General features: G+C 47.6%; 1 protein-coding gene across 3 annotated transcripts in view; it reads right to left on the reverse strand.

The window, feature by feature from the left end:
* DDHD1 (DDHD domain containing 1) overlaps window positions 1-20,872 on the reverse strand; it is a 34,427-nt gene extending 13,555 nt beyond the window's left edge. The window contains exons 1-6 of one of the 3 annotated variants that reach the window (XM_078606180.1): window positions 20,394-20,872; window positions 18,898-19,478; window positions 16,469-16,660; window positions 11,356-11,484; window positions 9,500-9,647; window positions 384-496 (exon numbers count right to left, since the gene is read on the reverse strand). In XM_078606180.1, coding sequence (XP_078462306.1) covers window positions 384-496; window positions 9,500-9,647; window positions 11,356-11,484; window positions 16,469-16,660; window positions 18,898-19,300 — 985 coding nt within the window. In that variant the 5' untranslated portion in view covers window positions 19,301-19,478; window positions 20,394-20,872. The remainder of the gene's footprint in view (window positions 1-383; window positions 497-9,499; window positions 9,648-11,355; window positions 11,485-16,468; window positions 16,661-18,897; window positions 19,479-20,393) is intronic. The other 2 variants (XM_078606177.1, XM_078606178.1) reach the window with 2 other exon arrangements.

Genomic DNA, 20,872 nt, shown 5'->3' on the forward strand with positions numbered 1-20,872 from the left:
TGAGTATAATGATGAAAATGGTGACGACCATGATGATGATGATAATATTACAATGATGATGGTGATAAAAATGACAATCACAACAACAACGATGATAATCTTCTTGGTTCTTTCGGTAAAGTCACGTAGAAGGGAAATAATAAAATCATAAAATTAAACATAACAAAATAGTTATTTAATTTTATAATATAACTTTATATTATTATATTATTTTATTTTACAATGTTTTATTTTTATTATTTTATTATTTCCCTTCTACGTGACTTTACCGAAAGAACCAAGAAGACGAATCCCTGCAGTCACGAAAGCTTTAAATCGAAACAACAACGATGACAATATTACAATCATGACGGTAACGATGACGACGGTAGTGACAAAGGTACCACCGTCGAGCTGAAGCTTGGACCTCCACTCGACGGGCAGGAACTCCACGCGTCGCGTCTGGGCCACGACCGGGTAGTAGCGCTCCTCCATCCGCCGCACGGCCTCCCGGATCCTGCGTGCGCGCGCCAAGAAAACGCCGCCACAAGCCCCACACACGCAGACGCGCACCGTCCGTCACCCTCGTGAGATTCAGCCTCGGCTCGCAAAATCACAGCGGAGTCGCGACGGTGGTCATTCCGGATTTCGTTTCGCCTCCGCGAGACGAGGGGCTGCTCACGTGGTGGGGTGATCGGTCGCGCGCGTCACCGCATTGGCCATTCCCGATTGACTGATTGGTGAAGGCGGTAGACAGCGTGCAGGCGTTTCGTCTCATCTGCACCGCGTTCAACTACCACACCAAGTGCCACGACAACTCACCCATAAAACACAAAGCCTTCGCAAAATTCTTGGAGCAAGTGCTGTTGGCAAGTAGCATCTATGAAGACTGGCACAGCACACGAGGGGGTGGGTGGCCAGCACCACGTCTAGCCGATACGTGATTATTCACCAATAACTCTCATTTTATGATATTATTTAACACATTTTTAAATCACCTGATGTAACCCCTGGGAGATTGCCACATACCCCGAGGGGTACGTGGACCCCTGGTTGAGAACCGCTGGCCTAAAGCAACCTGCTGTATGCATGGTCGTCACCCAACTTAAGCGGTACCCAGTCTCAACCCAGTGGAGCTTCCCGAAATCGGGTGCATGCCGGGTGATTTCGTCATAGAGGAGGATGTAGGGGGGTTAAGCCGGGGGTGGGGGGAGGGCAGGGCTGCAGGTCGATCCATTAGCAGCCGTTATCCAAATTCCTGGCAACCCGACCAGAACAGGGTTTGGGGTGGGGGTGGTTGGGGGACACACTTTGGCAGTGCAGAGGAAACCGGAAAACGAGGGTACAATAGAAACCACAACAACCTCCCGGGGCAACACTTAGCAAGAAGGGGGGGGGTGGGGGGAGGCTCTAAAGGTGCTGTCATTGCTGCAAGCCCCCCCCCGGCCCCCCACCACGACCTGCCATTAATTATTTACGAGATTCACACAGCCACCCATTCATTCATCGCAGCACCACCTGTGGTACGCGCGCGCGCTCCAGCTGTAACAAAGTGTTCGAAACGTCGAGAGTGGCGTCTGCGTCTCTCCTTGCGCGCTTATTTAACTATTTATAAAACGCAAGGTGGCTTTCTGTCGCGTAGGTGCCCATCCTGGTACCTGATACCTTCCGAGTCTCGGGCATTTAACACTGGCACCCTAAAGCGCAGCATTAAAAGCACACGCACGCACAGGGAAAACGTGCATGCATCTCCCCACCCTTGTCTGCGCGATATTCAACGTTATTTTCTGACAGCGACCGGCGGAAGTGAACCAGAGGAAACGACTTAAGGGTTTCTTTCAGAAAGTGTGGCTCGGGATAAATACGAGCTAAAGGAAGGTCATAATTTACTTAATTGTCAAAGGCGACGTTCTAGTGTGCCTAAAGAAGAACACGTGTACCTTGGGAGATAACCGAAGGTGATCAGAATTATATTCAACTAATTTGCCCAGGAAAGGCTCGCTGAGACGAAACTTTCTCAGGAGGGTCCTGGTAGTTTTCTCAGTGGCAGGCGACGATTGCTATGCGTTTCTCAATCGAGTAATTTGTAATTCGAACAAATGTTCGTTTTGTTCAACGTTGGCAAATTTTCTCCCGTGACGCCGACACACAGTGGCCTACTCTTCCTGCAATGACATCACGCAAGTCTTGAACGTCCGCTGTGAAGCAAGCAGTCGGCGCATATTGTGGGGTGAATCAAACACCCGCAGTATTAACCAGGGCGGCCGGCCGGATTCTAACCGCCGACGTCTGCGACGAACGGCTAACGCACTCCCGCCGGGTCACGTCACCCGCCCCTTTGATTTAAAAACGGTGAAACACAGAAGTTGGATTGCTTTTGGAAAACTGTGTGTGGGTGCACATGTGTATTGACTGTGGGGAGCGGTGGTGTAGCGGTTAGCGCGCTGCACTACGAACCCGGCGACCCGAGTTCGATTCCCGCTTAAGACCACCAACACCGGTGACGATTATCTGAACAGGTTCTGAGCCTTCCCTAGGTTGACTCAGCCTCAAATGAGTACCTCATGCGGTGTGTAAACAATGCCACTAGGGAGACAAAGGCGGCCGAAGGTGGTGCTTGCCACCCTCCCGCTCGTGTGCCGTGCCACCCTTCAAAGGTGCTCGCTAATAGCACTTGCCCCAACAGTCTGCTCAGGCTAAACGGGGGATCTTTGACTGCGGTTGTGTACTGTGGTTAGCGCACCGCGCCAAGAACCTGGCGACCCGAGTCCGATCCCCGCTCATGACCGATAACAGTGGCGAATATTTGAACCTGTCCTGGGCCTGCCCTAGGTCAACTCAGCCTTAAATGACTAACCAGTGCGGGATGTGTAAACATCAGGAATGGGGTGGACAAAGTCGGACATTCGTGGTGTTGACAACGCTACCACCGCCACGTGTGCCATGCCGCCTTAATAGGTGCTTATTAGCAGCACTTGCCCTGATAGCATGTTAAAGGCTATATGGGGAATCTTTTTTTTCTATCTTTGACCGACGGCAAGGTCACGGTGACCCGAATGCCGTGTATCATGTGGCGGCAGATGCAACTTACTAACGAACCGTCGGCGTGTAGCGACACGTTAATTCACATTGACCGCTCGCGATGCGTGCTCCAGATTGCGTGGTCAAGGACGGATCGTGCCAGAGAGAGTACGTCCGCCGTGGAGATGGAGTGATGAGATCAACTCGTTTGCGAAAAGCAACCCTGTACATGCATCGGTGCATTGCCAGACTCTGAGATGGCAACGGCTCGGGAAGACCTTCATCTAGCAGCGGATAGAGCGTGGCTAATGATGATTACTGTAATGATTAACCACCTACCACACACCAATTGTCTTGATTCGGGGGGGGGTTCGCAATTTTAGTCAGGAACAGATTCATTCCCTTTTTGGCTCACTTGATTAGCCAAGATATCTGATAGGGCAAGTGCTGTTATCGAGCACCTATTACTGGTTGGAACCTCCTGGTTACACCAGCCCACAGGGGATTATTGTGTCTGTCCGTCCGTCGTGCAGGGAGGGCATGGGTGGGGAGGGGAGGGTGGGGAGGGGCTGGGTGGGGAGGGGCTGGGTGGTGAGGGGAGGGTGGGGCTGGGTGGGGAGGGGAGAGTGGGGCTGGGTGGGGAGGGGAGGGTGGGGCTGGGTGGGGAGGGGAGGGTGGGGAGGGGCTGGGTGGGGAGGGTGGGGAGGGGCTGGGTGGGGAGGGTGGGGCTGGGTGCTAATTTGACACCGAGGGGGGGATCATGACCGGTTTAGATAATCGTCACCGGTGTTGGTGGCTATGAGCGGAAATTGAACTCTGGTCGCCAGGTTTATAGCGCAGCGTGCTAACCACTGCACTACTGCGCCACCGCTCCCCATATACACATGTCCACGTACACACACAATGTATGTATACATACAACAAATATCTTGTGTACCATTTTTTACAGGCTGCTGGGGCAAATGCTTTCAGCGAGCACCTATTAAAGCCTACACCTTACACACTCATACAAAGATTCACCGATATAGCCCAAGCAGTCTCCACATATAACTCTTGCCGATCAGTGGCGGAGCCAGTAGGGGGGTGGGGTGGCACGTGCCCCCCCCAATGATCAGATCGAAATCCCTCATTTCGATCGGATCATTGGGGTTTATTAGTAATAAATCGGCATTTTGCGACCCCCACTGCCACTGTGAAGCATATTATTACGTGCCAGGGACTCTATGAGATGATAGGACAATAGTCTGAGTCCATAATTGGAAATAAGTAACTGCAAAGCGGTTATAAGCGAGTCACAGAATTGTGCACAGTTGCGTATACAGTACACGACTTCCCTGAAGGCATTCAGCTTCAGCGAGCGCGATGCCGATCACGCACGGTTCGAATTCGACCCTCGATCGATGGCTGCGCCATTGCCGCACACACGTCGAATAAAAAGCAAGGGACAAGTCCTTACTTACTAACAACTCCTCTATCATTTTCCATTGCTGGAGGGGGTGCCCTCACTACCTGAAAATCCTGGCTCCGCCATTGTTGCCAATTACACTTAATAAGACTTATCCTGATCTCTGGAGTTCTCCCCTAGTTAAAATAAATACTGTAAACTAAACCTCTCATTCATTATATTAGCAGCCCGCGTGCATCTCTCTGTATGCGATGAGCGTCTTTAAAGGTACAGAGTAAACGGTTGTGACTGGTTGAATATTCATGGCTTGCAGTCACATTCGAACATTCTCTGTCCGTACGTGACATCTGGCGCGCATTATAAGTTGACTATCATCACTATTCTAGGCCCGAATTTTGGCCCTCCACCCTCAAGGAGATGCCCATATGTTAAACACAGGGTCCTTGCCAATAACATCTGGCAGCTCATCAGCATTGGTTCAAGCAAGCTTGACCACTACTGACGAGACGCTGCACGTCAAAACCATTCCAGATTTATTTTCCTGGTGTCTAATCAATGCTGCCGGGATTGTGCACTTCCAGAAGGCCGTGTGGCTGACTGAGTGCTTAAACAAACTACTGAAAATCTTTAAGCGGAGGGACAGACATGTGAAGAAGAAGACGTATTGTCTGCTCGTCTGTTGTGTTTATATTCCCCACGGCGGACGCTAATGATATTTTTCTACCGGAGAATGAGAGAGAGAGAGGGAAAGAGTCAACAAAGCCTCTGTGTACAGTGGGAGGTTGGGAGAAGTCTACGGCTCGCTAAGCTGCTTACGGGAACAAACCCCAATCCCTAAAAAAAAGCCACCGAAACCAGCACGCACGCCGCAAATGCTATGCCGGCAAAGTCACCACCACCACCATCATCCCCATCAGCCATGATCTATCCCCGTCCAGATGAAAGCCTTCACAAGCTGAGTCTTTCACATTGCAACCCCAGCGCTGGTAACAAACCAAGCACAACCCAGCACGCTCACAACTGTACCAGCCCCTGTTAACAGCTGTTGGGAAATTCGGCGTCATCGTCGTCATAATTGTCATCATCATCGTCGTCATCATCATCATCATCATCATTGTCATCATTGTCATCATTGTCATCATCGTCGTCGACAATAATCATCAACTGCTGGATGACGGCTTCCCCAGACTGCGACGCAACGCAGGCCCAACGTAGCGCTGACGACACTCATGCCCATTTCAATTCCGTGAAGGACCACTGGGAATTCACCATCCTTCATAACTAGCCACGACCTATCCACTACTGGGTGAAGTCCTCCCCAAAAGTTTGTGTTCCGTTACACCACATCGCCGTGCCGACACTGGCAACGTTCACCGCTACGTCAGCCCAATTAACAACTCCTGAGAGATTCACCATAAACGAAAACTATATGAAACGTTTTATTTCACCAGGTAAGGACCACTGCGCTTTATAGCTCTTACTCTTTGGGTCTTTCGGTAAAGTCACGTAGGTAGAAAAATAATAGATCACGACGTTTCGGATGCAACACAAGCAATCGTCATCAGGCGAAGTGGGTTGTTTGTGCGGACCTTTCCGCGTTGTCTCGTCACACGAGGAAGTGATCATCTCCTGATGCTCCAGTTTATATTTTGTCCAACAAGAGCTTTCAGAGTCGAGGGTTGGTGGATCATGCATAAATCTGTCAAACTCTCAAACCCGCCATGGTGAGAAGACGGCAGTACGGCAAGTAAGTTTCCTGAATCCGTATTCGCAGAACCTTCACGTGCACTCCCCGAGTATGCACGGTGGGTTTTCTCCGGGTTCTCCGGTTAACCTCCCACATGAAGCCAAATGCTCATTAATGGTGCTGGCCAAACATTCAATTGCAACAGCACCCTCTTAAAAAAAATAACTCACTGAGCGTTTCATAAATAAATGAAATTACATTATAAACTATGAGGCTGAAATCAATGGATAAGTGGGGACTGTTAAATCCTCTACCAAACTACTCTCTACACTCAGGTCTTCCTGGTTGAACACACGATATTAATATTACAGCACATCATTGCTATTTACACTTGCCTTAAGTAATCTGGGTGGATCAGTGGTTCGTGTACTGTGATACAAAGCAAACGACCCGAATTAAATTCCTGACCACGGCTAGCAATCAGTAGAGAGAAATAATCTGAACCGCTACTGGACATTCCACCCACACCTAACCTTTACACAAACCCACGCTGGCCAGAGTGGTCAAGTGGTGAAGTCAAACAATCCCCATGACTCACACGGCATGTAGAGAGGTCTTCATACCAGAAATTGACCGACAAATGGGCTGTATTTTATTATTTTAAGCAACAGCTATAGGCACTACGAGACATCTCCTTTACCAGTGACAAAATATAATAATAGGTTTTTATCCTTTCAACTGGTACAAAAACTGACACCTTTATACAAGGCATCATGTTTGCAATAACCACAACACAAGCAGTCAAAATGCAAACAAAAAAAACAACTCTGATGATGATAATGATATGCACTGTCCTTGAAGTTGATTGTTCCACACCCGAGACAGCTTTTCTTAGAGCCTAGTCTCACATGGTGTTGGACCGTATGCCTTTTGGCGTCATCTGGTCCAACACCAATGGAGACTAGGCTCTAAGAAAAGCTGTCTCGGGTGTGGACCAATCAACTTCAAGGACAGTGCATATCATTATCATCATCAGAGTTGTTTCTTTTTTTTTGCATTTTGACTGCTTGTGTTGTGGTTATTGCAAACATGATGTCTTGTATAAAGGTGTCAGTTTTTGTACCAGTTGAAAGGGTAAAAACCTATTACTACAACAGCTATAGGCCCTCACCCGGTTCAGGCTAGAGGAGGTGCTTGTTTCTTGTTTACAGCCCTCAGACAGTGGTGGAAATTCCACATTCCTATGGCAGGAGTTAATTTATCCTTAGGACAATCACCATTTACTTTCCCACAGAGCGGTGCTCATTTTAGTGACCCTAGAGGGATGATGGGATGGAGTCAACCCCCGAACCAGGATTTGAACTCCTGACCTTCTCACTGCAAGCCGCTCGCTCTGGGAAGGTCGAGTAGCCTCCAGGTCGCCGCATATTTGTGCGTGGACAAATGTAACAGAGGTCTGTTGATATATTTTTACGTTATTACCCATGATGCTCCATAGCAATCCATAAACTTAAAACTAAGAATTATTTAGATTTTACCAGGCAAGGCCCACTGAGCTATATCGCTCGTTGTCACAAGCATTAACGATTTTAAGTAAGACTTCGTATTATAGCCCAATCCTGTGTTGTATATTCATATACATCTTGAAACATATTGGGCTTGCCCCAAATTTATTTAAACTCGCACCAAGTGTCGGAACTCTTCACGTGCACAACAGCGCTTCGTGATCCTCCGATGAAAAAGGTGCCGGCTTAAAAAAAAAAGACATTGCAACTATCATTGCCATAATAGCTCCATCCAGCCATTGTGACCACAGCTCGCTTGGACTGACGGTGGACCTTTGTCCGCAGCGACCGGTCACGTGACCACCATCGGCAATGTGGTGACCAGTCGGCCGTGGCACCACTAATCGCAGCGACCTCCACTGACCAGTGCAGCGGCATCGCGGAGCTCGGCTGTACCGACCGTTTGTTGTGGTGCCGTTGCCATGGACAACGAAACCGAGCCGACAAACACGCGCGGGTTCAGCCAAAGAGATAAAAAAATATAATTTGGGAGGTGGTGGAACGGGGGGGGGGGGACTCCCCCTCGGTTGTTTCTCATTGACGCACGAACCGCTCGTTAACAACATTTTGAAACGGGTTCACCGGGTTTCCAGCGCAGCATGCTAACCTTTGCGCCAACGCTCCTCCCTTAATTGTGTTACTGATTAAAATAATAATAATGCCCGTTATTTATCCAGGATTGCCTTTTTCAGGTGGGTCTTGCTGCATTTGAGATATTTGGCCAATTCGATGAAGATAATCACGAGTAAACACTCAATGATCATTCACGTCGTCGTCGAGAATTTTAAGCAGACAATCCGTCTCTTTCACATGTCCGTCCCTCCACATTAAAGATTCCAAGTATTTGTTTTTTAGTAGCATCCAAATCAGCCACGCGGCCTTCTGGGAGCGGGCAACACCCCAGCGGCAATGCTTTAACACAAGCAAACTTCGGGACCGGTTTCGACAATCGGTATCTCAGTGTTCAGGCTCGCTTGTGCCAATGTGGGTAAAGCGCAACTGCCAGACGTTTATTGTCATTGAGCCTCTCTGTTCGATACGGGTAATCTTTCGATGCAAAAACCAAACACTGGAATATATAACACGACTTAATAATCAGCTTGCTTGTGGAGGATATAAGCAACAAATTAAATAAGCGGACAATACGCCTCCTTCACATATCAATCTCTCCACATCCTATCAGCCACGCGGCCTTCGGTGTTATAGGCACGAGGAGACGTTATCGTCGAAGCTGCCCCAGAGAGGGGGAGAGACACACTGGGCGCAGAACTCGTTAATTACGCACTGACCGAGTGACCCACTAGGGAGGGCTGGTGAGATTACAAGATCACGTGACCGAAGATTACCTTCAAACGGTACGAGAAAAAGAAGGTCAGCTCCACAAATGAGTCAACCGTGCGATTCAACTTTCCAAAGCACCCGAATAATACACACGGGGCTTTCGTTTTCAAGGTTATTATCGAGCCTGCCGAGTGGCACAGAGGCAGAGCGAAACGGCTCGCCAATCGGAAGGTTGCGAGTGCACAATCCTGGTTGGGGTGGGCTGATTCAGCCCATCAATCTTCCAGGGTGGAAAACAAAGAGTAACACGTTGTGGGGGAAGTCAAAGGTGGTTGTACTATGTAGAGACATGGCTAAATTTACTACCACCACCACCAAAACCACTATCCACCCCTAAAATCCACCTCCACCACCACCACCACAACCCACCTACCAACACCACTTGCCACTCAGCTAAGCCTACCACCACCCACCACCATTACCACTCACACCTACAATCACTAAAACGACCATCCATCTACCACCACGACCAACCACTCGCCTACACCATGTTCGACTCACGTGTTGGTGTTGCGGATGATGCGGTTCTGGTCCATCTTCTGGCCGATGCCGTGCACCACAAACACCAGGTGAGACACGTCTGGAGGGCGGTCCTCCACCAGAGCCTCCTCCACGTAGCCCCTCTGTAGGTGCGTGCCGCTGCTGGATGCTGCGCACGCACACAAAGACAAAGACCCCCTGTATAGTTCTAGATTTGAAGCTTTCGTGACTGCAAGGATTCATATTCTTAGGTTTTTTTCGGTAAAGTCACGTAGGTAAAAAAATTAAAATTAATAAAAGTAAAATAAAAAATAAATAAAAAATTACGACGTTTCGGAGGCAACACAAGCTTCCGTCTTCAGGTGGAACCGTCACAGCACGATTGCTGTATCACCTACGTGACTTTACCGAAAAAAACTAAGAATATGAATATCCCCTGTATAGCCTCAACCCTCCTTAGCTTCCGAGATCTGACGCGATCCATCTCCCTAATTTCAGCTGGGTCTGTCCTTGTCGATAACCCAGAAAATATTAGGCCATCCAGCGCACCACATCCAGTAAACCTTCCGCCATGGCTTCGACTTCTTGTCACGTGCCACCTACATTCAGGCTACCACAGAGACCCGTAAAATATTCGGTGAGAAATTAAGCCCAATTTGAAAAAAATATATATAAACCTACTGTAGGTTCTACATCATGGGACCTCCTTTGCCAGTACCAAAATATGAGAAAAGGGTTTTTCCCCTTTTTTCTGGCAACAAAAAAACACCTTTTACAAGGAATCTTGTCTGCATTAACCACAATACTTGTGGTAAGAATGCAAACAAAAAACATACTCTGATAATATATGCATTGTCTTTTAAACTGTAGATGCTCACCCCGAGCTCTCATTACTCTGATAGTGCATTGTCTTTGTGCTGTACGCCTTTTGGCGTCCTCTGGTCTAACACCGTTCGAGACGAAGCTCAAAAGAAAGCTGTCTCTGGTGTGGACCAATCAGTTTCAAAGACAATATATTATCAGAGTATGTTTTTTGTTTGCATTCTGACCACCAGTATTGTGGTTAATGCAGACATGATTCCTGGTAAAAGGTGTGTTTTTTTGTTGCCAGAAAAAAAGGGGAAAAACCTATTCTCCTACTGTAGGGTTTTGTACTTTTAAATATCATGAATGAACATTGAAGTGCACCTTGAAGAGATGTTTATAACGTGCAGGGGGCACACAGAGGCTTGCAGTCAGGCAACGGCCGACAGGTGACGGAAGGGTAAAGGGATTGTAAACGACACCGGGTTCGCTCAGACGTTGGTGTGACCCAGGTGTCCCGTTTCGGTGTGTGGGCCAGCGCACACACTCACACAACCCCCACAAAATACAAAGAATCCCCGTATAACCTTTACCAGACCATTGGGTGCAAGTGCTGTTAGCGAGTAGCACCTAAGAAGGCTGGCACGGCACACAAGGGGGTGGGTGATCAACATCCACCACTCTCGGTTACCTTTGTTTCCCCAACCCTGACGTTTACACATTGCACCAGATACACATTTGAGGCTGAGTCGACCAAAGGAAGGCCCAGAACCAGTTTAGATAATCGTCACCGGTGTTGGCCGAAAGCGGGAATCAAACTCGGGTTGCCAGGTTCATAGTGCCGCATGCTAACCGGTCGTCTGGAACACTCTTCCTTCTGATATTAGGAAGCCACTGGAAATACGAACTTTTAAATTTAGATTGAAAACTCATTTCCTTAGAACTGCTTTTTGTGTTTAGATTGTTGTCCTTCCACCGCACCTTCATTGAGCACAGTTGCCTACATACGATGCAAAGAAGTTCAACATACATACATAACCACCCCGCAGAGACACGCATGCACGCACACGCACCCTTCGACAGCCCCAACTTCTGGCCCACACTGCGGGCGATCTTCGAGGTGGTGGCGTCACTGTAGAGGTAGACCTCATCCACCCCATTCCAGTCCACGTGGCTACGGTTCAACTGCAGGCTGTGGATGACTGCACACGCACAAACACGAGAACAACAACATCGGCTGATGATATTATGGACTTAGAAAAAATCCCTTGTGCCCAGGCTAGCTGCAAACAAAGAACCCGGTTTAATCCCACGCACCTCCGACTGACATCGACTCACCTCCTCTAGAGCTCTTGCTGCGACAAATCCAAGGGGTGAGGAGGGGATGTGATGGAGGCATTCGACCCCATACCCCCTCCCACTTGAGACCCTGGACATTGGTGCATTATTGATATTCACCAGGGAAAATATATACTAAGATTTGTTTGCATTTTTTAAAATCACCCTATTTAAGAAGCTTGAAATTTCGGGACTGCCCCATCCCCCTCCTCCCCCTTTCCTGGAAAGTTTCTAGTACTGCCTCTGAGCCCGTGCCGCCCCCATTTAGCACCCTCTATCTGGACAAACAGCAGCTGCGTGGGGACGTGGTTGGGCATGCGGGGCTACATGACTCAGCCAAAGCACATAAACAAAGATACAAAGATGCCCGGTATCGCCTACAATGGCTTTTGGGAACCAGTGTTGTTAGCGAGCACCTATTAAGGCTGGTCCGTCGAACAAGGTGGGTTGTGTTGTGGGTCATTAATGATGTTCTCATGCTCGGTTGGATTGTGGTATCACAGGAGTGTGAGGGTTGGAAATGTTCTGGAGAGGCCTTCATCCAGAATTGGATCGAACAGGACAATACAATACACAATGATGATACTTGTTTTGCATCATGAGGTATCATGAGGCCTCCTTTGCCAGTACTAAAATATGAGAAAAGGTTTTCCTCCCTTTTTTCTGGCAAACAAAAAAACACCTTTTGCAAGGAATCATGTCTGCATTAACCACAGTACTTGTGGTCAGAATTCAAACAAAAAAAAACACTGATAATTTCTGCATTGTCCTTGAAACTGATTGGTCCACACCAGAGACAGCTTTCTTTTGAGCCTCGTCTCAAACGGTGTTCGACCAGATGACTCAAAAAGGCGCACAGTTCAAAGGAAAAAAAAACTGTGCGCCTTTTGGCGTCATCTGGTTGAACACCAAATGAGACTAGGCTCTAAGGAAAGCTGTCTCTGGTGTGAGCCAATCAGTTTCAAGGACAATGCATAAATGATCAGTGTTGTTTTTTGTTTGCATTCTGACTGCAAGTATTGTGGTTAATGCACACACGACTCCTTGCAAAAGGTTTGAGTTTTGTCGCCAGAAAAAAGGGGAAAACCCCTATTATTATGATCGTTGTTTTATTTGCACTTGGTAAGTACAAAGTGAAATAGTTTCCTTGACTTTGTACTTACGTGGCAGTGGTGGGGGGACGAGTCTCTCCATAGGACAACCACTGTTGACTTCTCCACAAAGTGGTAGCAATTTTATCGACCCCGAGAAGATTATGGGATGAGTCAAACCTTCCCCCCCAACCAGAGCTCAATCAACCTGGAATTGAACTCGCAACCCACCAGAGTGAACCGCTTGCTCTACGACTGGGCCATAAACTGGACGTACCTGTTACAATAACCAGCTATACAACTGGCGCGTTCAACGGATCACTGCAAGGTTGGCAGACACAGTAGGGGTATTGTGATTTTTTTTATTGGGCAACAAAAGCGCTTTAATCTCTGTCGATGTTACGCTTCCGATAGTTCAATGTAACCCGCGGGCTTACGAAAGGTGTGGGTGGGTGGGTGTGTGTGCGTGTACACTCACGCAAAAAGAGACACCCACACACGCGTTGTGGCGAGCGCCTAACAAAAGTACATACGGATGACTTTTAACTTTTTATTATTATTTTTGTTGAAGGGCCCGTTTTATCCCGTAAGTTGGGCACGCCATAGTTTTTAAGTGGAACGTTCTTGGTTATAACAGCGTGTAGGAAGCCAGCAGAGGAAGGATGTGTTGCAGGCATTGCCCTGCTGATGATACTCGGCAAGGCGAAACCGATCCAGAGGTTTGCCGTTTAAACAAATGCTGCAGTTACGCATTGATTTGCGAGGATGGTGGGACTACTTTGTTACGTGGAATACACAAACAGTTGTCTACATATTCGTTTATTACTTGCTCATATTCCTCTATGTGCAGCAAGGGCAGTACAAAATCAATTGTTGTACTGTACTTGTACGCTCCCCGTGTCTATATCGCCACACCTTCACCAAACCCGCAGAGACCATATTTTCAAATCATCCACGTGGCGAAGGGAGGCCCTCATCCAGCAGTGGATTGACAAAAGGGTTTGTCCGTCCGTCTGTGTACGAGTCATAATTCAGAGTATGCAAGGATTGTTGATGCAAAGAAAATCACCAACAATCCAGAAAAAGCCCCGAAACAAAAAAAAACTCCCCGCTGCCGGTGCTGCCCACACATCACCCGTAAGCCACGAGACACGCCAAACGTGATTTAAGGACAGAAGCTTCTCCAATGTTCTCAGCGGTACCTGCTTTTTTTGCTGTGGTTATGGAAATGTACTGATAACCGTTCGTGCGGATCACTCACTCACGCGCGCACCCACAAAAACAATTCTCAAAACACTAATACCAGTTCCCTCGGCCTTATCTGAGTTTCAATCTGGAAGTAATATAGTAGTAGGTTTTTACCCTTTTAAACTGGTACAAAACTGACACCTTTATTCAAGGCATCATGTTTGCCATTGGTAAAAGAGATCTCAGTGGAAGTAACATTTCAAAACTATCCTTGTTTATTATTCATACAGTACTTTATTATTAGCTTCTGTCATCTTGTAACACGGCGGCCGATGCACGGCATTTCCTCCCTCGCTCAAACAGAGAGAATGACTCAACACGGGCACGAACGAACCACAGACGAGGCAGTGAGCTGGCACCAACAATCGGCCAAGCTCTGCGGTCCTCATTATATGGAGACAATTTTGGCCAATTAATAAGTGTGTGTTGAAACATGTCGGAAGGAAACTGGTGCACCGGGAGAAAACCCACACATGGCAGGGGGCGGGGGGTGGGGGACTTTTTGTCCATCAATACTTCATCCCACTGACCCATTAGCTGTAGCCAGGAATCGGTCTCAGGTCACTGTGTTCATAGTGCAATGCGCTAACCGCTATGCCACCGCTCCTGCCGGAATTGTGAGCAGCTTTAAAAAATATGGAAACTTGTTGAAACTTTTTCATTGTCCTTATCTCAAGTTCAAGTTCATTTATTAGGTATAGCCCTGTGAGCCATTCGGCTCTTGAATCGGGTGCAACCGCAACAAACAAAAAACAAAAACATGAACAAAAAAAACATCTTAAAGTGAATATGTGAATATGTGATATATATTATCTCATGCCTGTCAACCCCTTAGCAGTGCCTACCTTATTACAGATGAATTCAGACCTTATCAGATGTTCTTGTGCCATTAGCTGGGCTAAAGGTGCAAGTTATTTTGAACGTGACTCAAACAATGGACTTTAGAACTGTAAAGTGATTTTTGTTTTACTGCCGTACAGTTTCTTCTGAGAAAGTGGCCGATAAGGGATTTCCTAAGTCCGTAAAATCCAAAGTTTGGCGGCGCAAATCCTTTGACCGAATCCATTCATACGTTAATCTCGCCTTGGGCAGAAATATGTTGATCTTTCAACATGAACTTAAAACTTTTTATTCCTGGAAAATTTAATTGCAAGTAGAATGAAGTTAATGAAAATCACAGTTTTCTTTTTCAAAGGATTGCCCCCATAAAAGATAAAGGTACAGCCCTGAAATGTGTTCCTTACGTCACTTTTGGTGAAAGGAGCCTCCACTAGCAGGCGCTCTGGGGAGCCCCTCTGCAGGATAATATTGACTTAACTCTTACAGCGCTCCAATTAGCATTCATACACATGTCTTTCAAGAGCTGGGAGTACCCACACTTTGCCCCACCAAACACAACCTGTCGGTAGACTAACTGTGCTGTACACATTTATACTGCTGGGTGGACAGAGGTGGAGGGTAGGAAAAAAAAGAACAGGTTTTACCCTTTCTGGCAATAAACCAGGTGTTAAGATTCTAGATTTGAAGTTTTCGTGACTGCAAGGATTCATACTCTTTGTTTTTTTCGGTAAAGTCACATACGTAAAAATTTCAATAAATAAAATAACATTGAATGAAAACAACAAATTTTTTAGCCACGTGACTTTACCGAAAAAAACAAAGAGTAGGTGTTAAGATTTTGAAACACCAAACAGCAAATATAAACCTTTTGCAAAGAATCAAGTCTGCATTAACCACACAGTACTTGTGGTGAACGTGCAAACAAACATGCTCCGGTAATAAATAGCATTATTTTTGAAACTGATTGGCCTACACCAGAGACAGCAGCCTTCTTTATGGCCTAATCTCACCAGTGTCAGACCAGAGAACGCCAAAAGGCAAACATGTGGAGGGGTTGGGAATTTAAGGAACATGCCCCGTTGCTTTAATTTCCACGCCGGGAGATTGAACTGGTGAACCCTGGATGTGCTGACCAATACACCACGGCAGCATTCATACATTCACTCTACAAAGTGTACGGATTTTTCCTGTAGAATTCTATACAAAAGGCAAGCAAAAGCAGCCGTTTCAGAATATCTGGCTCCAAATCCTCGTTAATGTTTACTGACCCGTGTCCACTTTTAAAGCCCTTGCATTGCTCAACGTTTGATCATTCTGCGGCCTCCTTTTACTCCTCCAAAACCACCCCTCCCCCCCCTTCCCACCAAGGGTCACCTTAAAATTTAACAAACATATTTCAGCTGCCAAAGACATTTTGCGTCACCAGGCGATGCTGCCGTCCCCCCACAGCTACCCACGGCAACGCTGTTCACCGCCAAGTCCAGAAGGTTAACCGGGAGCCAATGCATTATTTTCTACTCATTAAAATATTTCACCGGCAGAATCCCTTACGATGAAACGTCTGATCATGCAAAGGGTGTCCAGGGTAGCGACGGTGGCAACGGACACTAACAACAATCGCGACGATCGGGCACGACGATCGCGGTGGCAGCGGTGGTGCCAGCCTCACCGTCACGGTTCTCCGGCCGTGGTGGCGGCGGCGGTGGCTCCTGCTCTGCCTCAAGCGGTGCCGGATGGCACGGTTGCCCGCGGAAGCGCGCCAGGTGCTCGGTCTCGATCAGGTCACTGTCCTCCTCCTCCAGTGGCTGCCAGGTGCCGTCCACGAACCACTGTCCCCGCATCACCGCCACCCTCTCCGCCTCTGTGTCATCAACATCATTAACAGCCATGGTCAATCCACTGCTGGATAAAGGCCACCCCCCCCCCACCCACTGCCCTATGACTACCTACCAAGTCGCCCCCCCGCCCCCCCCGAAAACCCGATGGCAACCTGATTGTGCACAGTTGATCCCAATTCAAACACTATCCGGGCTTAACCCTACTTAGCATCTGAGAGTTGATGGGATCGACTGCATTAAGGGCGATTTGGTTGAAAAATGATTAACGGTATTTATCATGCGAAAACTCCACAGGAGAAGTTATAAGGACATCAGAGGAAGTGTGCAAGTTGTTGGAACGGTGGTAATAAATGTGTTAGGGATCAGTGGTGTAGCGTTGGTTGGCATGGGCCCCCCTGCAAGAAATTAAATGGGCACCCCCTCCCTTGCCACCCCTGTCCAAATCTGTTTCCACTCCAACTATGTTTGTAGCCCAGAACTTGGGCCCTTCTAGCCCCGTGGGCTCTGGTGCAGTTGCACGGCCTCCGCACTTGATAGCTACAGCACTGGGGAGGGATAAAAGTCACGGTTAAATATCAAACTATGTGGTGATACTGTGTACGCATTGGTGCGCACGCAGAAATAATGATATAAACTCAACGCATTGGTCAATAACACTGTGGACTTAAAGAATATAACTGCCAACGTTTTGAGCAATGAGTATTTACTGTGAAGAAGGGCCATTGCCCGAAACGTCGCCAAGTACACAGTCAACATCGCTGTTCCACGTGCTCCTTTTAGTATCGGGCAGTGCCAATCTGCATTGGTGGTCACGAGCCGGTGGTGGGAATTCCACGTTCCTATGGCTGGAATGTGTTTGTACATAGGAGTTGGAGAACAACCTGTTGATTTTCACCCAAGCGTAAGCCCCCTAGTCAGGTGATACTCATTTTACCGGCTACACAGAGGGATAATGAGGTAATGTTGACAGAGCCCAGCTGGGAATTGGACACACACTTACGTAGCAAGTTGTACTGTATGGCAAAATCATCATCATCATTAAGGTTGGCTGTGCCAAATTCTCATAAGTCATCCAATTCTTGATACATTCCATTAAGCAAACCACTGCCAACAAAAATATAAATGGGTACTTCCTATGCCAACGTAGATTGACAAAATCAATGGACAAACATACGGTACTGTACTTGCATTGTGTATACTGTACAGACAACACTTACTGCCTCCCTGCACCGTGTGGGTAATGGGGGTTATTTGACAATACTTCACCACGCTGGTCAGTACGGGTTGGTGAAGGGGAAGGGGGGCCCATACCCAGGTCCGGCTTTGGTTTAGACACCGCTTGCCACTGATGTTATCCACAGCAGAGAATCGATTTCGGGTAACCAGGTTCATAAAGTGTGAAACACTGCACTGTATTAATTGGTGAATCAGTAACATCATCACACCCCTAGTACATATATCTTAGGGTTTAAAAAAAAATCATTTTAGAAATGGATTCCAAATCTTTAATCCCCTCCCCCCAAAACGTCTGCGAAATAGAAAGCCAGTAGAGAAGTTTCCAGAAGCCCTAAGATTTTTTTTACGGTGACATTTATCGGTCAGGTTATGATTTTTTTTTTACCACACATCCTATTCTTTTGCGCATGATGGCAAAATATGTTTAGGAGCACGATGCCAATGTCGAGGTCTGCTGCTCGCCAAGACGAGAGGGCTTCAGGAGACGGAGTTCATATAGTTTTTGATAGTCCTCCTCCGTTGCAGTAACGCAGACTTAAAGTGGTTTACTATCCAGTCCGTAGTTTGGGTTTCATGGCCACAATCGCACTACCGTGATTTATCTTTAATGTACCTCCATGTATCTCAACGTATGTTTACGTGTTTCTACGCGTCTCTACGGGTCTCTATGCCTCTATAGGTCTCTATGGGATTACTATGCGGTCCGTAATTTGTGCTGCATGGCCAGTCGCAGGCAGCACAGTGGCTTGCAAAGGAGACACGTACATCGGCCTGTTGATGTTCTTATGCGGCAAACTCTTTTGTCTACATAAATCAAAGGTCATATGTCGTACATGGCTCATCATCAACACCATAGGTCCCCGGTACGCTCTGGTCGTGAATGATCCCGAACTCGACTTGTGTACGACGAAAAACGTTGTTCGGGTAATTCTAGAGACTGACACACTGACCCACAAATGGACAGATTGAGTTTCTTATCACGTAAGCAAACATATTTTGCCGGCACACGAACAATGACTCTCACCTTGCCAGTAGACTGGGTAACATTCCTTGCTCGCCACCGACACTTCGTAAAGTCCACCCCTCACGCACACTGGCTCAATGTCCTCCCCGACTCCTCCACCGGCACCAGCGTGGTACCTACGGTATGCAAGTTCCACCTGCAACGAGTCGTAGCCATTGAAAGGCTTCCACGCCTTGCGCTCATCCCTGTAGAACCATCTGACCTCCTCGGGACCCAGCTCCTCCACAGCATCGGCCGAAAGGCGGGATGACGTTCTGGCACGTGATCTTCTGGAGGACCCGTCCAACGGCTCACCATGGTCCCCAAGATCGTCGAGACCCGAGGGGTCGCAAGTCCCCATGGGATCCATGGACCCAGGGTTATGGACTCCGTCGTCCAATTCCATACAAACGTCCTCCAGCATTGTCCTCCGATGGGGCTGCTCCAGGAGCCTTCTCAATGTACTTCTCCACGGCCTCCACCAGGACCTTCTCCCCGAAGTCCTCCAGGTCCTTCTGCTGGATCTCCTCCAGAGCTTTCTCAATGTCCTCCTCCACCAAGGAGTTCTCGCCCCGTCTCTCCCCTCAATGTCAGCCGTTTCTCTTGGGTGACAGACACGGACAGATTGCTGTGATTAGAGCCCTTGAATTGAGGACAGACAGGAGAGACCATTGCGAATAAGTCCCTTTACAGGGAGATTATCAGTGAGGCATACAAATGTAATTAATGACAAAAAGAAAGCAATGATGATAATGGACAACAGGATTTTGGGCATTATATGTCAAGATTATTACGATGGACGATTATATTTAAGATCATGAACAATAGAATTGAGGAGATTATGATGACGACGATGATAACGATTATCGTCATGGACAACCGGATTGAGATGATTATCGAGATGATCATGATGACGACGATAATGGACAAGATACCTGAGAAGATTATGATCACGGCGATGATTATAGTAATTGAAAACAGAACTGAAGATACTATCATTGTCATATTGATGGTGATGGATGGACAATGATGATTTTGATCAGGATGGAAAAAAAGAATGCGGAGATGATGATGATGAACAGGGAGATTACGAGATAAAAGCAATGATGTTGGACAAAGAGAGACGAGGGTTAACTAACTATTGTTATTGTACCAAGTAAGGCGCACTGAGCTATGTAGCTCTATCACAAATAATAGCTCAACAAAGTGGCTTATGACGTGGAAATTGAAAAGCAGCATCCAAATACTCTAAACGCGTGATGTTGATTCTAAATGTGGAGGGGAAAATCGGAGTTACCCGAAGAAAAATCCACGCGACCACGGGGAGAGAGCGAGACACCGCAAACTTCAAATATACAGCAGACGTCAGGGTCGGGATCCAACCCACGACCTCCTGTATGCCAGGCGAGGTAGTTAACATCTCCTAGTCACCGTGATGATGATGGTGAGAGACACCGCAAACTCCAAATATACAGCAGGCGTCAGGGTCGGGATCGAACTCACGACCTCCTACATACCAGGCGAGGTGGTTAACATCTCCTAGCCACCGTGATGATGATGATGATGAGAACACCGCAAACTCCAAATATACAGCAGGCGTCAGGGTCGGGATCGAACCCACGACCTCCTGCATTCCAGGCGAGGTGGTTAACATCTCCTAGCCACCGTGATGATGATGATGAGAGACACCGCAAACTCCAAATATACAGCAGGCGTCAGGGTCGGGATCGAACCCACGATCCTTCTGTACACCAGGCGAGGTGGTTAACATCTCCTAGCCACCGTGGCGTTCTTAAGACTAGATCCGGTAAACCAATAACCGTTGTTCAGAATCGATTACCGGTTTTACAGTGGAATTATACTAACGGACGTACACTGGTTGGTACGCACGGACGTACAAACCGCACGGCGGTCTAAGCCACCGGGTTTGTACCTTTGCCCTCGTTTCTCTGTTAAAGATCGCGAGGCGTGTCTGTTTGTACGGCAAAACCGGTAA

The sequence above is a fragment of the Lampetra planeri genome, chromosome 25 (assembly GCF_965212315.1).
Source record: "Lampetra planeri chromosome 25, kcLamPlan1.2.h2, whole genome shotgun sequence".
NCBI classification, from domain to species: Eukaryota; Metazoa; Chordata; class Hyperoartia; order Petromyzontiformes; family Petromyzontidae; genus Lampetra; species Lampetra planeri.